At 36.8% G+C, this 13247-nt stretch overlaps 1 protein-coding gene across 1 annotated transcript in view; it reads right to left on the reverse strand.

Moving 5' to 3' along the window:
* Window positions 1–857: 857 nt before the first annotated feature.
* The window catches only part of IL18R1 (interleukin 18 receptor 1), a 20506-nt gene continuing 8116 nt past the window's right edge, over window positions 858–13247 (reverse strand). The window contains exons 5-12 of the mRNA XM_087726922.1: window positions 12607–12787; window positions 10767–10920; window positions 9526–9591; window positions 8603–8753; window positions 7430–7563; window positions 4856–5017; window positions 4277–4435; window positions 858–3572 (exon numbers count right to left, since the gene is read on the reverse strand). Coding sequence (XP_087583048.1) covers window positions 3175–3572; window positions 4277–4435; window positions 4856–5017; window positions 7430–7563; window positions 8603–8753; window positions 9526–9591; window positions 10767–10920; window positions 12607–12787 — 1405 coding nt within the window. The 3' untranslated portion in view covers window positions 858–3174. The remainder of the gene's footprint in view (window positions 3573–4276; window positions 4436–4855; window positions 5018–7429; window positions 7564–8602; window positions 8754–9525; window positions 9592–10766; window positions 10921–12606; window positions 12788–13247) is intronic.

The following is a 13247-nucleotide window of genomic DNA, read 5'->3' on the forward strand; positions in this document are numbered from 1 at the left end:
GGGATACGCATACACTGAGATTCCCTATTAAGACTGTTACCCATGCTTAGCATGGGTAACAGTCTTAATAGGCTTTGGCCCCTCTCCTGCGGCTCCCTGCTGACCCAATTGTACAATCTGCTCTCCACCCCGAGAAGGCACGAGCCTCTCGCCTGCTTTTATGATTCCGCGTCCTTCGCAGGCAACTCAGTGTCGGGAAGAGCTCCAGCCCTTTTCTTGTGCTCATCTCATGTGCACGTGTGCACAAGCAAAATATCCTCCTGAGCCAGGATCAAGGCAGAGGGGACAATGACTCTCCTCCCACTGTCGCCACTGAGGTGAGTAACTGAGACACCTCAGCGTCAGACTCAGGTCAGCGTGAGCTATGGTCCCCTTTGTGTTGGCTCAGGAAGGATGAGAATGGGGAGCAGCGACAACAGCTGGTTGGTGCATGGAGGGAAGAGATCCAGTTCTTCTGCACTGCACAGGGCTCTCCTTGCACAGGGCTCTGGAACCCTTCCCTCTTTGCATCCAGAGACGGCTGCTCCAGCTCTTTCCTGAGTCAACACGAAGGGGACCGACCTGAGTCTGGCACTGAGGAGTCTCCTGCGCAGCGCAGCCAGCTACTCACTTCTCAGTGGTGGCAGCAGAAGGAGTCGCTGTCCCCGCTGCTGTGATCCCGGCCCAGGAGGGTATTTTGCTTGCACGCACAAGGAAGAGATAAAAGAGAAAAGGGGAGAAAGAGCGATAGAGAGAGAAAAATGAAAGAGCTGGAAGGAGAGAATGGGAGAGAGGGAAAATAGAGGGAAACAAATAAGAGGGAGAAGGGGGAGAGGAAGAAAGAAATGAAAGAGAGCTGAACGGAGAGAATGAGAGAGAGGGAAAAGAGAGGGAAACAAATCAGGGGGAAAGAAAGGAAGAGAAAAGAAAGAAAGAAAGAAAGAAAGAAAGAAAGAAAGAAAGAAAGAAAGAAAGAAAGAAAGAAAGAAACTAACTTTCTCAGACCTATGTCGAAAGCAATGGCAAGCTAGATCTCTTTCCAATAAAACTGCAGTTTGCCAGAAGGCACAAATTGGAAGCAAGTCTGATTTTCTTAAAAAGAAAATAACAGAGATGGCAAAAAAAATGCATCTGAAAATAAGATTATTTATAATTTTGTATAACATATTATATTGTCAAACTCAAAAGAAATCAAAATATATATCCTATTGCTGTTAGTACAATCTTGCCAGCTTCTACCAACTTAGAGTTCACTATGAAAAGATTACAGAGAAGCAATTTCCTACAATTAATAACTTTATTTTGGATTTGCTATCAAATGAGATAGCAAATGCTATTCAATGAAAAAGAAAGAAAAAGAAAGAGGGAAAGGGAAGGAAAGAAAGGAAGGAAGGAAAAAGAGAAAGAGAGAGGAAAAATAGAGAAAAACAGAAATGTGAGGGAGGGGGAGAGAAGAGAGAGAGAGACCCTATTCCCACAGAAAACACTGAGCCATGAAACCTTGGTAGGCATGTCTGGGAGGGGATGTCATGTGACTGGATGGGAGTGATGTTGAGTTGGCCACACCTACCCAAGTTTTGTGGCTCCCTGTGTTACATAGTAGCAACAAAAATAATTTTATGGTTGTGGGGTCACCACAACATGAGGAACTGTATTAAAGGGCCGCTGCATTAGGAAGGTTGAGAACCACTGCTCTAGAGGACCTGCAATCTGAAGTTACATACCCTTTTATTGAAGAATTTTGTCCTGGAGAGAAATATTTTATGTAGAGAGAAATTCCTCTATTGAGCATCCAGTAGACACAATCCATCAAATTTAATGTGTTATCACATACAATCCTGGGGAAATCCAGGGTAATGTTATTATATATTATAAATATATTTTAGCTTGAAGCAGCAGCATTATGTTAGATGAATTTTCTCACGCTGATGCCAGCCTGATCTGATAATCTAGTTGTAAAGGATAGATCTATAAGGTAAAGTTTCCCCTCGCACATATGTGCTAGTCATTCCTGACTCTAGGGGGCAGTGCTCATCTCCATTTCAAAGCCGAAAAGCCAGCACTGTCCAAAGACATCTCCATGGTCATGTGGCTGACTTGACTAAATTGGAACGCAGTTATCTTCCCACCAAAAGTGGTTCCTATTTTTCTACTTGCATTTTTAAATGTTTTCGAACTGCTAGGTTGGCAGAAGCTGGGAGAAGTAACAGAGCTCACTCTGTTACGCAGCGCTAGGGATTTCAACCGCCAAACTGCCGACCTTTCTGATTGACAAGCTCAGTGTCTTAGCCACTGAGCCACTGCATCCCTGAGGATAGATCTATACAGCACTCCATATCCATGTTTGAAAGCAAAAGGAAGCTTCAGAGCACATATGGGATATTTATGCAGCACCAGGGTCCAACTAGCAGCCATTCTCAGGACTCTTTGACAACATTAGGACTTCAGGGAATGCACCAGTACTTTCAAGCGTTATAGACAGATGCTATGTTCACAGTCGTAGACCCTTAAGGGTAATGTCAGCATGAAATTTCTATAAAAGCATAGTATTGCTGCTGCAGCTGGTTCTTTTAAATGTATTTCATATATGCAATACCCAGATGAACACTAAAATTGTCAATGATTCCTGCTCAAGTTAAATAACACAAGACCCAATGAATTCAAATGTATTAGGTACAGTATCCTTCAATGTCTTTCTTTCCAATGTCTCTCTCTCACATACATAAACAGAGCTGAATTCCAAATATAGTTCTTGTTAATTGGGGACAATGTAAATGGTAAGTCAACCTTCTTTCAACAAATGCTTGCATTTTATGCATCGTTCTCGTTGATGTTGCAATGTTTTGATTGTCTCTCTTGGGCTTCTGATTCTTTGTCAGCATCTGCTGCATTTAAGGTTGAAACAACAACAATCAGATACAAAGAAAACATGATTGTTCTTTGACATATTGACATTGGACTCCCCACTTTGCAAATAAATCTGTAAGGCAGAAGTCCGACATTTTGACATACCATGTAAAAAAATGGACAACCATATGGAATGTACATATTGAATAAAACAATATATAAAGGTATCATTGAAACCAAGTCACAGATTTGGACAACCTGAAGCCCCCAGCCTCAATTCTGCAGCTCCCAAGTATCTGTGAAGACATACTTGTATTTTACTTCCAAAGCAACAGTGATGAAGACCTACTAGCAGGCAAGTGATGGCTCAGAAGTGATACAGAAGGCATTTGTCCTTTTTCTTCTTTCCCGCAACATTACCCCTTGACAAGCAGCTGAAATAGTTGGCTTGGCAGGCATGGCATAGCAAAGCTTTTTCCAAAATTTAGAATTTAAAGGCAGTGATTTTTCTTCTTTCCATTTCACCACTTGGCTGGAAGAAAGAAGTTCCAAAGACTTGGGCAAAGAATCAAAATATTTTTTTGGCATGTATTCTATTAATATGACTTTGATCTTTTTCTCAACTAAGGCTTTATGCAGTCCAACCTCTAGCTCGAACATGACTTGATCAGAGACATAGTTTTGACTCAGAATAATAATTAATCTTCGACTTCTGTCAATGGATGATTGGATGTCATCAATAACAGCTGTAAGTAGAAGAGATTATATTTTATTTCTATGTAACCTCACTCATTCACATTTTACTCATTTTAGTTAACGTTTTATGCAAAAAAAATGATTAATGAATTAACATTTTTATTTTAATTCATTAATCAAATTTATATACTGGCCCATCTCTGTGTGGCACATATTGATAAATAAAGCAATATAAAACAGATACAAATTTAAAATGTTACAGAGATAAATAGGTGTGTGTTTATGTGTGTTTAACAATATAATATATAAAAATCAGTCAGTAGCAGCCAAATTTGAACATTTTAGAGCTTTAGGAGAAATTCAGATAAGATGGATGAAGGAAGGAAGGAAGGGAGGGACGGAGATATTATCTGCAATATTTTCATAAAAAACCATAGACCACATCTAGAATCATTGCTTAATTCATCCCAATGCTTTTAATATGAGCAAAAGACCAACCCAAAAATTTCAACACTTTTTTCCAAAATCATAGCAAATGGGTGCGCACGGCGCGCACGCGCGCGCACACACACACACATACACACACACACACACACACACACTGTATGTGAACAGTATATATTGTACAGTATATAATAAAATCTCAGTGATGCTATTTCTAGGAAATTAAATGGCTGTGGTATATTTTAAATTTAAGCAAAAGAAAAAGATATTTTACCAATATGTTCAATGATCATTTATCTCACCTACTTACCTCCTCCAGGGGAAATATCTCGTTCAAAAATGCATAGCTTATATCCAAAATGATCTTCTAATGTTTTAGGCAGTATCTCCAGAGCAAATTTTCTCTCTTCACCACATATTGGTGTAGAGTCTTTCAGGTAAGACACAAAAGCATCATAAAGTTTTCCATCTATAAATAAATAATTCAGAGTCAACATACTTCTCTGACATAATTACTTATAGGAATGACATTCAGGCAGACTCTCCTATTTCTTTGTACGGTTGGCTAAGTAGCATTTATTTGTTCTGTATTTATTTCATTTATCAAACAATCAAATAAACATTGTTTACTTCATATTGAATGCAGAGCCAAAAGAAGACAGAAACAGAGTGAACAGAATCAATAATTTCCCCTTTTGGAGACTTGTAAAACAATTATGTATCTATATTTTCAAAAACAACTCTCTACCCCTAATTTCTATTTTCTTTCAGAATGTAATGAATGTAATAATAAAAAGTGAAGAAGTTACAATTTCTTATTTTTTCCCCTTTGATACTTAATGGGTTTAAATCAATGCTGTTATTTATTAAGTCAAATCAATCATTTTACCTCCCAGTGTTTCATCCTTTCCTGTTATATCTCTGAACAATAAAACAAGCTCAATCTTGAATATTACACAGAGAATCACTATCAGGACAGCAATAAAGGAAAACATTATGGCCATTATCATTCCAGTAGTAAAGGCATGAACTGGTAAATCTGGATTAGATTCTAGGAAGGAAAAAAGAAAAGAAAAGATTATTGCGTAGGAAGGCAAGCTTCTCCAATAATCACAAGAAGTTAAAATATTTTCTAGCCAAATGCCTGTCTAGTATGCTATGAGACAGAAATATATGTAGTAATATTTTACTTTGTTGTTCTCTCTTAAAATAGAAAAATATTATGAAGATATGAAATCTATTATTAGGTAACCTTAACATAACCTGCTATTATATTATATATATTATCTTATATAAATGAAGCAACAAATTCAGAACTAAAAAATCCATTTGCTTTCACTTAAGATCAGTATCTGACATTAAAGAAGCAATTTAATGTTGTCAAATTCATGTAAAGGTGCAATGCCCTTTTAGGGGATACTTAGAAGGCTTTATCCATTCCCAATTATCCTTTTATACAGTAATGTATCAAGCCAATTTTATGTTGCTGGACTTCAGATTGTCCATAAGTCAGTCAGCCTCTTCAGGGAGACCAGACAGGAAACATGACCAGATGAACTAATTTAATTTAATTGTAAGGCTATATTAACAAAATCTTGCAACTGAGAAAGAAGATATCTTTGATCTTCTCCTTTACAACCTGAGAAGCTAGGGATGGTCCCTTCTGAGTGTCTTTCTCCACCCACTGTCGACAATGCCCTCTCTTATCCAGGGGTGGGCTCCTGGGGGTTTGCAGGGGTTCGGAAGAACCTCTAGCTAAGATTCTGTGCAGTTTGGAAAACCCCCAAATCCCACTCCTGGCTGGCCCTGCCTACCCTGCCCCTCCCAGAGAGTCCCCACGCTGCCCATTTTGGATGCAAGTAAGTGCAGGGCACGCGTGGAGGCTCAGGGAAGGTGAAAAATGGGCCTACCATAAAATCGGGAAGGCCAGAAATGTCCCCGTTTCTGGACTCCAGAGAGCCTCCAGAGCCTGGGGAGGCCATTTTTGCCCTCCCAGAGGCTCGAGGAAAGCCTCTGGAGCCCAGGGAGGGCAAAAATGTCCCCCATCAGGGTACAGGAGGCCGACTAGGCCACACCCACAATGGCCATGCCCACCTATCCATCAGGCAGAAAACCCCTTGCTAAAAGTTTTGAAGCCCACCTCTCCTCTGACCACATTTTTTCTTTCTGTCTCTCAAGATCCTTCTCATAGAATACTACAAAGCCTCATTTATGTAAAATAATCCTTAAAAACAGAATCAAAAATATTATGCTGTTTTATCTTTTAATATTGCAAGCTGCCCAGAGTTACCATTTGGTAAGACAAGCAGCTAATACATTTTACAAAGGAATGGTTTACTTTATTGATTAGGCCATGACCCATATCAAAGTGCAGAATTCCAAAGACAAATTATTACTAAAATCTGATAAAAACAATTTAAAATGGCATTGGAATAAAATACAATTTAAAATGAGATTGGAATAAAATACAATAATTTAATACATGGATAAATGAAATAAGATAAAATTATATTTCAGTGTTATCTCTACAATCTACGTACAAAGAAATTTGTTTTCCTGAAATTTCATAAGATATTAAATGACAATTCCAAAACATTATGGCATTAAAAAAATGTTTTTGTTCCATTAGGACAGTGGTGTCAAACTCCCAGCAGCATGTTGTCATCAAGTGACGTATCACAACTTTTTCCCCCTTCACTAAACCAGGGTTGGGCGTGGCCAGCGGTGACATATGTGATCCACAGCCTTCAAGTTTGACACCCCTGCTTTAGGAGAGGGATCTGAATGTATGAGATTATTATCTAGAGATACCATAAATGTTTGGATATCAATGGGCATTAAGTTGCTATCTATGAAACAAACAATTACATCTATAAAAACTCAAATTTAGATTAAAATAGAATTCAACTAGTAATTAGCCTTGTATAATTTTCAAGTAGGGGGACGCCATGGCTCAGTGGCTAAGACGCTGAGCTTGTCAATCAGAAAGGTCAGAAATTTGGGGGTTGGAATCCCTAGCGCCGTGTAACAGAGTGAGCTCCTGTTACTTGTCCCAGCTTCTGCCAACCTAACAGTTTGAAAGCACATAAAAATGCGAGTAGAAAAATAGGAATCACTTCGGTGGGAAGGTAACAGCGTTCTGTGCTCCTTTGGTGTTTAGTCATGCTGGCCACATGACACAGAGACGTCTTCGGACAGCACTGGCCTTCGGCTTTGGAATGGAGATGAGCACTGCCCCCTAGAGTCGGGAACAACTAGCACATATGTGTACGGGAAATCTCTACCTTTTCTAATTTCCAAGTTCTATTATCAGCTACATTCAAAATTATCTGCCCACTTTCTAAGAATTCTTTTTAGTCTTTACAATTTATTTTTCCTCCATATCAGTTTAGACTTCTGGGTCATATGGAGACACCTGTATTTTCACAAGTTAATTTTTATACTAGATTAAACTATATAATACCTTTTTGCAATATAAATGTTTGCTCTTCAAAACCATTTTCAGAAAAGACGCATTTGTATGAAGAATTGAAGTTCTTTTCTTTCACACCTTTAAACCAAAGTTGTTTCATAACATATTTTTTTCCATTTTCATCACTGTTAAGAAAGGGAAATTGATAGAATAACAATGCCATAAGCATTTACTCTGGAGAAAAGCTCAGTGAATTTAATGAATTTTACTTTTAAATAAACAGAAGAAGAGAGCTTATTGAATTCAATTAATTAATTTGCTCTTCGGTCATAAAGGTTAGTCCTGCTCTATTCTTCAGGCATTTTGATGTATCTGGAAGGATTTTGGAAGCTCTCAAGTATGTGAAGGGAAATTTTTCTGTTGACCACTTTGTTAATCTTAGAAGTATATACCTTAAATTGTTTTCTTTATCCTGAACTTTTCTCTTTGAATTCTATATTATTGACAACTCAAAGTTCCATATCTATTTACTACTTAAACTTTTGACTACTTAAAGTTCCAACATCCATAGCATGAATTCCAGAAATTGCATTTCCAATGTATCTGCAAGGTATTTGAAGAAAGATGTCAGGGAAATAAAGCATATAAAGATTAGTTTAAATAACTAGCTTATTCCCATCTTTTAAAAATTGCTGGTTTATATTTTATGAATGAATAAAATAGGAACAATTTCATCTATCCATAAAATCCCATTCCTATGTTATGGAATTTTCATTTGACAAAAATCAGGAAACAGTTGTAATTCCCTCTCCAAAGAAGAGGACTGGCTATTTATTTATTTATTGATAGTACAAATATGCTGTTTTATTATATTGGATCTCAGTCATAGTAGTTCACATTGCAAAACTTACCAAAGAAATTTAAAATACAAATAGTCCTCAAATTATGTTCATGTAGTGATCGTTAGAAGCTACAGCGGCACTGAAAGAGTCATGTGATCAATGGGGAAGCCAGATTCATTTAACAAGCATGTTATTCATTTAACAACTGCAGTGATTCATTTAATGACCATGACAAGAAAGGTAATAAAGTAGAGGAAAACTCACTTAACAAATGTCCTACCAACAAAAATGTGGGCTCAATTTTTGGTCATAAGTCAAGGACTACCTATATGTCTAATTATCAAACAAGTGTACAAAATATTTGATTATGAATAGTACTTACTATTTATGTTCTGTCTTTTGACACAGTGAACTATTACTCTGACATGTTTCTATAAGGTCATCATGCACAATCCAATAGAGTTCATAGGGGAATTCAACGAAGTTCTTCGAATAACCTAAAAATGCTGTGCAATTTAGGATTTCCTCTTTACCTAATAGAAATATTTACTTAAAATTAATAATTTTAATCAAAGACACAAAAATTACAAGGGAGAAATCACAATCCAGAAATATTCTCCTTTTTAATCCTCTTCAGAATTAAATTTCAAATCATTGATTAATCGCTTTGCTTCAATGAATATTTCCTACCTGCTGTAATTTCTGACTTGGTGATATATTTTAATATAATTTAACAACTACAAATAACAACAAATAAGAAGTTGGAAATTAGAAAAAACATTGACTTCACTGGTCACTGGATACAGATATGCTCTTTGACAAGAAAAATAACTCATTCTTTAAATTAAAATATCACTCTTCATTTCTCTTTACAATTCTTTCAAAGGCCTGCCAGTTACTTGCTTCTAAATCAGGGGTGTCAAACTCGCATTGGCACAGCAGCATCGTGTGATGTATCAGGACTTTTCCCCCATTTGCTAAACCAGGTGGGGGCAGAACCGGCATGTGACACATCCGGCCCATGGGCTGCGAGTTTGACACCCTTGTTCTAAATGCTCTCGTCTTATTCTACTCTTCTAGAAGGAGTGCAGACTTTGTGGAATAGAGCCTGGATTTAGATATAAACCAAGAAATAACATTACTTGGTTTATATTTAATAAAATAAAATATAGCAATATCATTCTAGCTCAAGTGCAGAAAAATCTATGATATTTTAAAGGCAATTAATACAGCCAGCTTTTGAAATGGTACACTTGTTGATAATATAGCCAAACATCATCATAGATTAATAATAAAGAGAAGTACCTATTTCAGTTTTGAAAATTTTATGACCAGGTCCAATTAGCTTTGGAGTTACTTTTTCTTCAGTACCTTAAGAAGAGGAAAGAGAATTACTTAAACTAATTTTCCTAAAGTCCATCGTGATGATAATAGCTAACATGTTGTCCAAAACATTTTCTTTAATTTTTTTTAAGTGAATTGGCTATTTAATCAAAGACGATTCTTCATTTTAAAAAGATGATTTTGGATTGTAATTCTCAGAATTACATAGCTGAATTTTCCACTCTAAGGAGAGGAGTATCCAGTACAGCAGAATGATTTTCAGTATGTTGGTCTTCTAATATATTCAAAATAGAAGTATGATACATTGCATATAATAGAAGAACAATATTAGTGGCATGTATACACACAGGACCAAGCAAACTAACATCAAGGAGTTCTCATCATATGAGCTTAGCAACCATTCAAACTTATGACAGACTCCACCCAAAAGGTACTTATGAGCCACTTTGAGCCAGCTCTAAGGTTCTGACAGCTGATCCCCTATGTCGCATGACCACATTTCGGGAACTTGGACACCCATAATTTAAGACCATTTGCAGAATCCCATAGTCACATGACCATGATTTATGATTTTTGTTTGATTAAAAAAAAAGTAGTTACTTCAATTTTTCAGTACAAATGGCCTATAGTGAATGCTGGGTTCACTTAACCATCACTGTGTTCATTTTACAACTATTGCATTTGCTTAATGACCGCTGCAAAAGAAGGTTGTAACATTCGGACCAATCACATGGTGACCCATTTTATGACATTCACATGACCATAATGGGCTGACTCCATTGTGGTCACAAGTCAAGGACTACGTACATCAAGCAATAAGACTTACTTCACCCAGTTACACAGCCAACAAGCATGAAGGACTGGAAGCAGAGATAATTTCTGATAGACAGCTGCTGGCAGGAGATAAAAATGAAGGGCTGTACAGAGGACTGGTTAGAAGACCCTGTCTGTGGACACGGTCATCTATTGGGCCTCTATTTTATCCAGCACAGCTTGCATTACTAGCCAATACATGTATAAATGTGGACAGCTTAAGCAAATGTAATCCATAAAGATAAGGGGATCAGAAAGTCTTTCTCTGTGTTGTGTTTTCTTGAGTTTTCCATTATTTCCTAAGATATTAAAATTCAAATCTGTCACACTAGAGCAAGAACACCACTGATTTTGGTCCCAAGTCCTTTAATAATTTTACACAGCCTCACCTTTAATATTTAAATTGGTGGTACTTGTGCTGTTGTATTTCTTTCCTGCATGAAGAATTGTTTTTACACATGTGTATTTTCCACCATCCTTTTCTGTTAATTGATCAATGTGCCATTCTTCTTCACCTTTCTTATTAATATTCTCTATGCAGTCCTGTTTCAATGAAGATGTTACAAAATGGCTCATTATAAACCTTTTTTTTAAAAAAAAGAAGACATATTGTAAGATAAAGCTCTCCATCCTATTGGGAAAATGCCTCATTCTCTTTGTTCTAATCACTTGGATAAACATGATTGCATTCAGCATTCATTTGTTTTATTCAAAAATTATTCAGCTTAGAGTTCTTAACCTGGGAATAAGCCCAAGGAGGCTAGTGTCAGGATTCCAAGTAATAGTTCCAAAGAAAGAAGAATTCCAAGGCAGACAAGTTCCTCAAAGAACAATTTTATTGGAGATATCATATTGGCACAAACTGGTGAAAACCAACTCTGAAATTTCCCGCCTGATTAAAAAGTGAAAGATTCTCCTTCCCCCAAACAATCAGTCACATTGTCCAATCAAGGCACTGGCTGGTTGCCTGTCTACTATGCTCCTGCTCTCTCCAGCCACCTGTTGAAATGTCCTTGGTTCCCAAAGGAAACTATTTTGTTTTGGCTACAAACCCCCATCTAACTATGATCCCCCCTCCCTATCCCTTCTTTGCACTGTGGCAATCCTGAAGCCTCCAAAATGGCCCCAGCCAGGTTCACTTCAGAGTTGACAACTAGTATGCATAGATGTTGATGTTTAAACTAAATCCACAGACTTAGTTGCTTTAAATTAGAATTAGTTGCTTTAAAAAGGAAGTTGTGAATGCTCCAACACTGGAAGTTTTTAAGAAGATGTTGGATAACCATTTGTCTGAAGTGGTCTAGGGTTTCCTGCCTAGGCTGGACTAGAAGACCTCCAAGGTCCCTTCCAACTCTGTTATTCTATCCTAATCTATTTTAAAATCAATTCTTTAAATCCACTCCAGGAGAATGCAATAACATTTTAAGAGAATGAGTGCAATGCAGAAACAACCTTCCTATGTTAATATTCATTATTTTTTTAGTGAAATATGTAGTTATTACTACAATGCATTACGAACTGAAGTTTGTATTTTAAAGCAGCATTTATGGAATTAACAAATTAAACCATCTGTAAACATTAATAAAATACTCCCCTTATACAAATTTATGTTCAAGAGACATTTAAAGAAAGAAAAGTTTATTTAAAAAGGAATTATTTTTCAACAACAGATAAGTTGACTAGGAGTTGCCACCCAACTGTAGAAGACACTGGCAGTGAACTTTAAAACACTGATCAGCTTCAGGCTAGGCTTCTTGATGTATTTATTTCCATCATTCATGGAAACAAAGATATGAACTTTAGCTACATTCAGAGTTTTTTGAATAAGTGTGTAACTGCTCAAATGGATAGTGGTTGACAAAAGTCCTCTCTTTGTAAACCAATTCTACAAGCAGATTGGAAATGTTTACATCAGAGAAAGCATCACTACAACGAAAGGTTCATGAGCTACTATCCAAATGATGCAGAATTTAGTATTGTCTGGAAGATTCTATACTATCTCTATAGGTGATGACCTCTCCTGAACACTGTTATGCTGTACTCATAGCCACCAGGACCATTAAACAAAGAGGAGGACAATGTTGTTTGCAACTTATAGGGTCATTTGTATTTTTGCTGTTGTTCCAGTCTATGAATGCTGTGAATGACAATTTCCATTGTGGTAAATTATCTCCATCTTCATGACTATAAACTATTTCTTCTATAAACAAGAAAGTATTTTAAAAGTACCTTATACCAGGTTATGCTGATAACATTTGCACTATTTGTACTACTGCATGTGAAAGGATAGCTTGTCCCAATTATTCCATCTCTTCCAGTAAGCAAATGCTCTTCCGTGAAACAATTGTTTTTATTTCTCTTGATGACATTTAAGGACCATTCCTTAGGGTATCCCTCCCAGGTTCCATTTCTGCATGGGGACAAGAAATGTGACATATAAAGCAGAATAGTTGTTTCAAGGAGGAGATATACATACAACCTCTTCATATTATCAAAAATAAACTTATGAAACCCATGTGAAAAAATTAAGGATATAGGTGTCAAAAGTTTAAGAACATGTCCATATTTTTTAGTTTGGCCCATACTTTAAATACGTGCTTAAAACTTGGATAAAACTAACTATTTCAATGGCTGACCTAGACTGCCAATCATAGCTACAGTACTACTTTGCTTGTTTACCATCAGGATCAAGTCAACCTCACTCAGAAGTGCTATTTAGCATAGCAAAACAAACTAGGGTCAAGAAAAGTCAGACCAAATTAGCATCCATGTTGATTGATACAAGTATGCCTACTTTTTTCCTTCATTCTCTTGTACTAATTTATAAAATAATCAAGCAAAGAATTAGCGAACACCTAGAAGCAAACAAA

The sequence above is a fragment of the Thamnophis sirtalis genome, unplaced genomic scaffold (assembly GCF_051295495.1).
Source record: "Thamnophis sirtalis isolate CommonGarterSnake01/CBP01778 unplaced genomic scaffold, rThaSir2_p1.2 scaffold_12, whole genome shotgun sequence".
In the NCBI taxonomy this organism is placed as follows: Eukaryota; Metazoa; Chordata; class Lepidosauria; order Squamata; family Natricidae; genus Thamnophis; species Thamnophis sirtalis.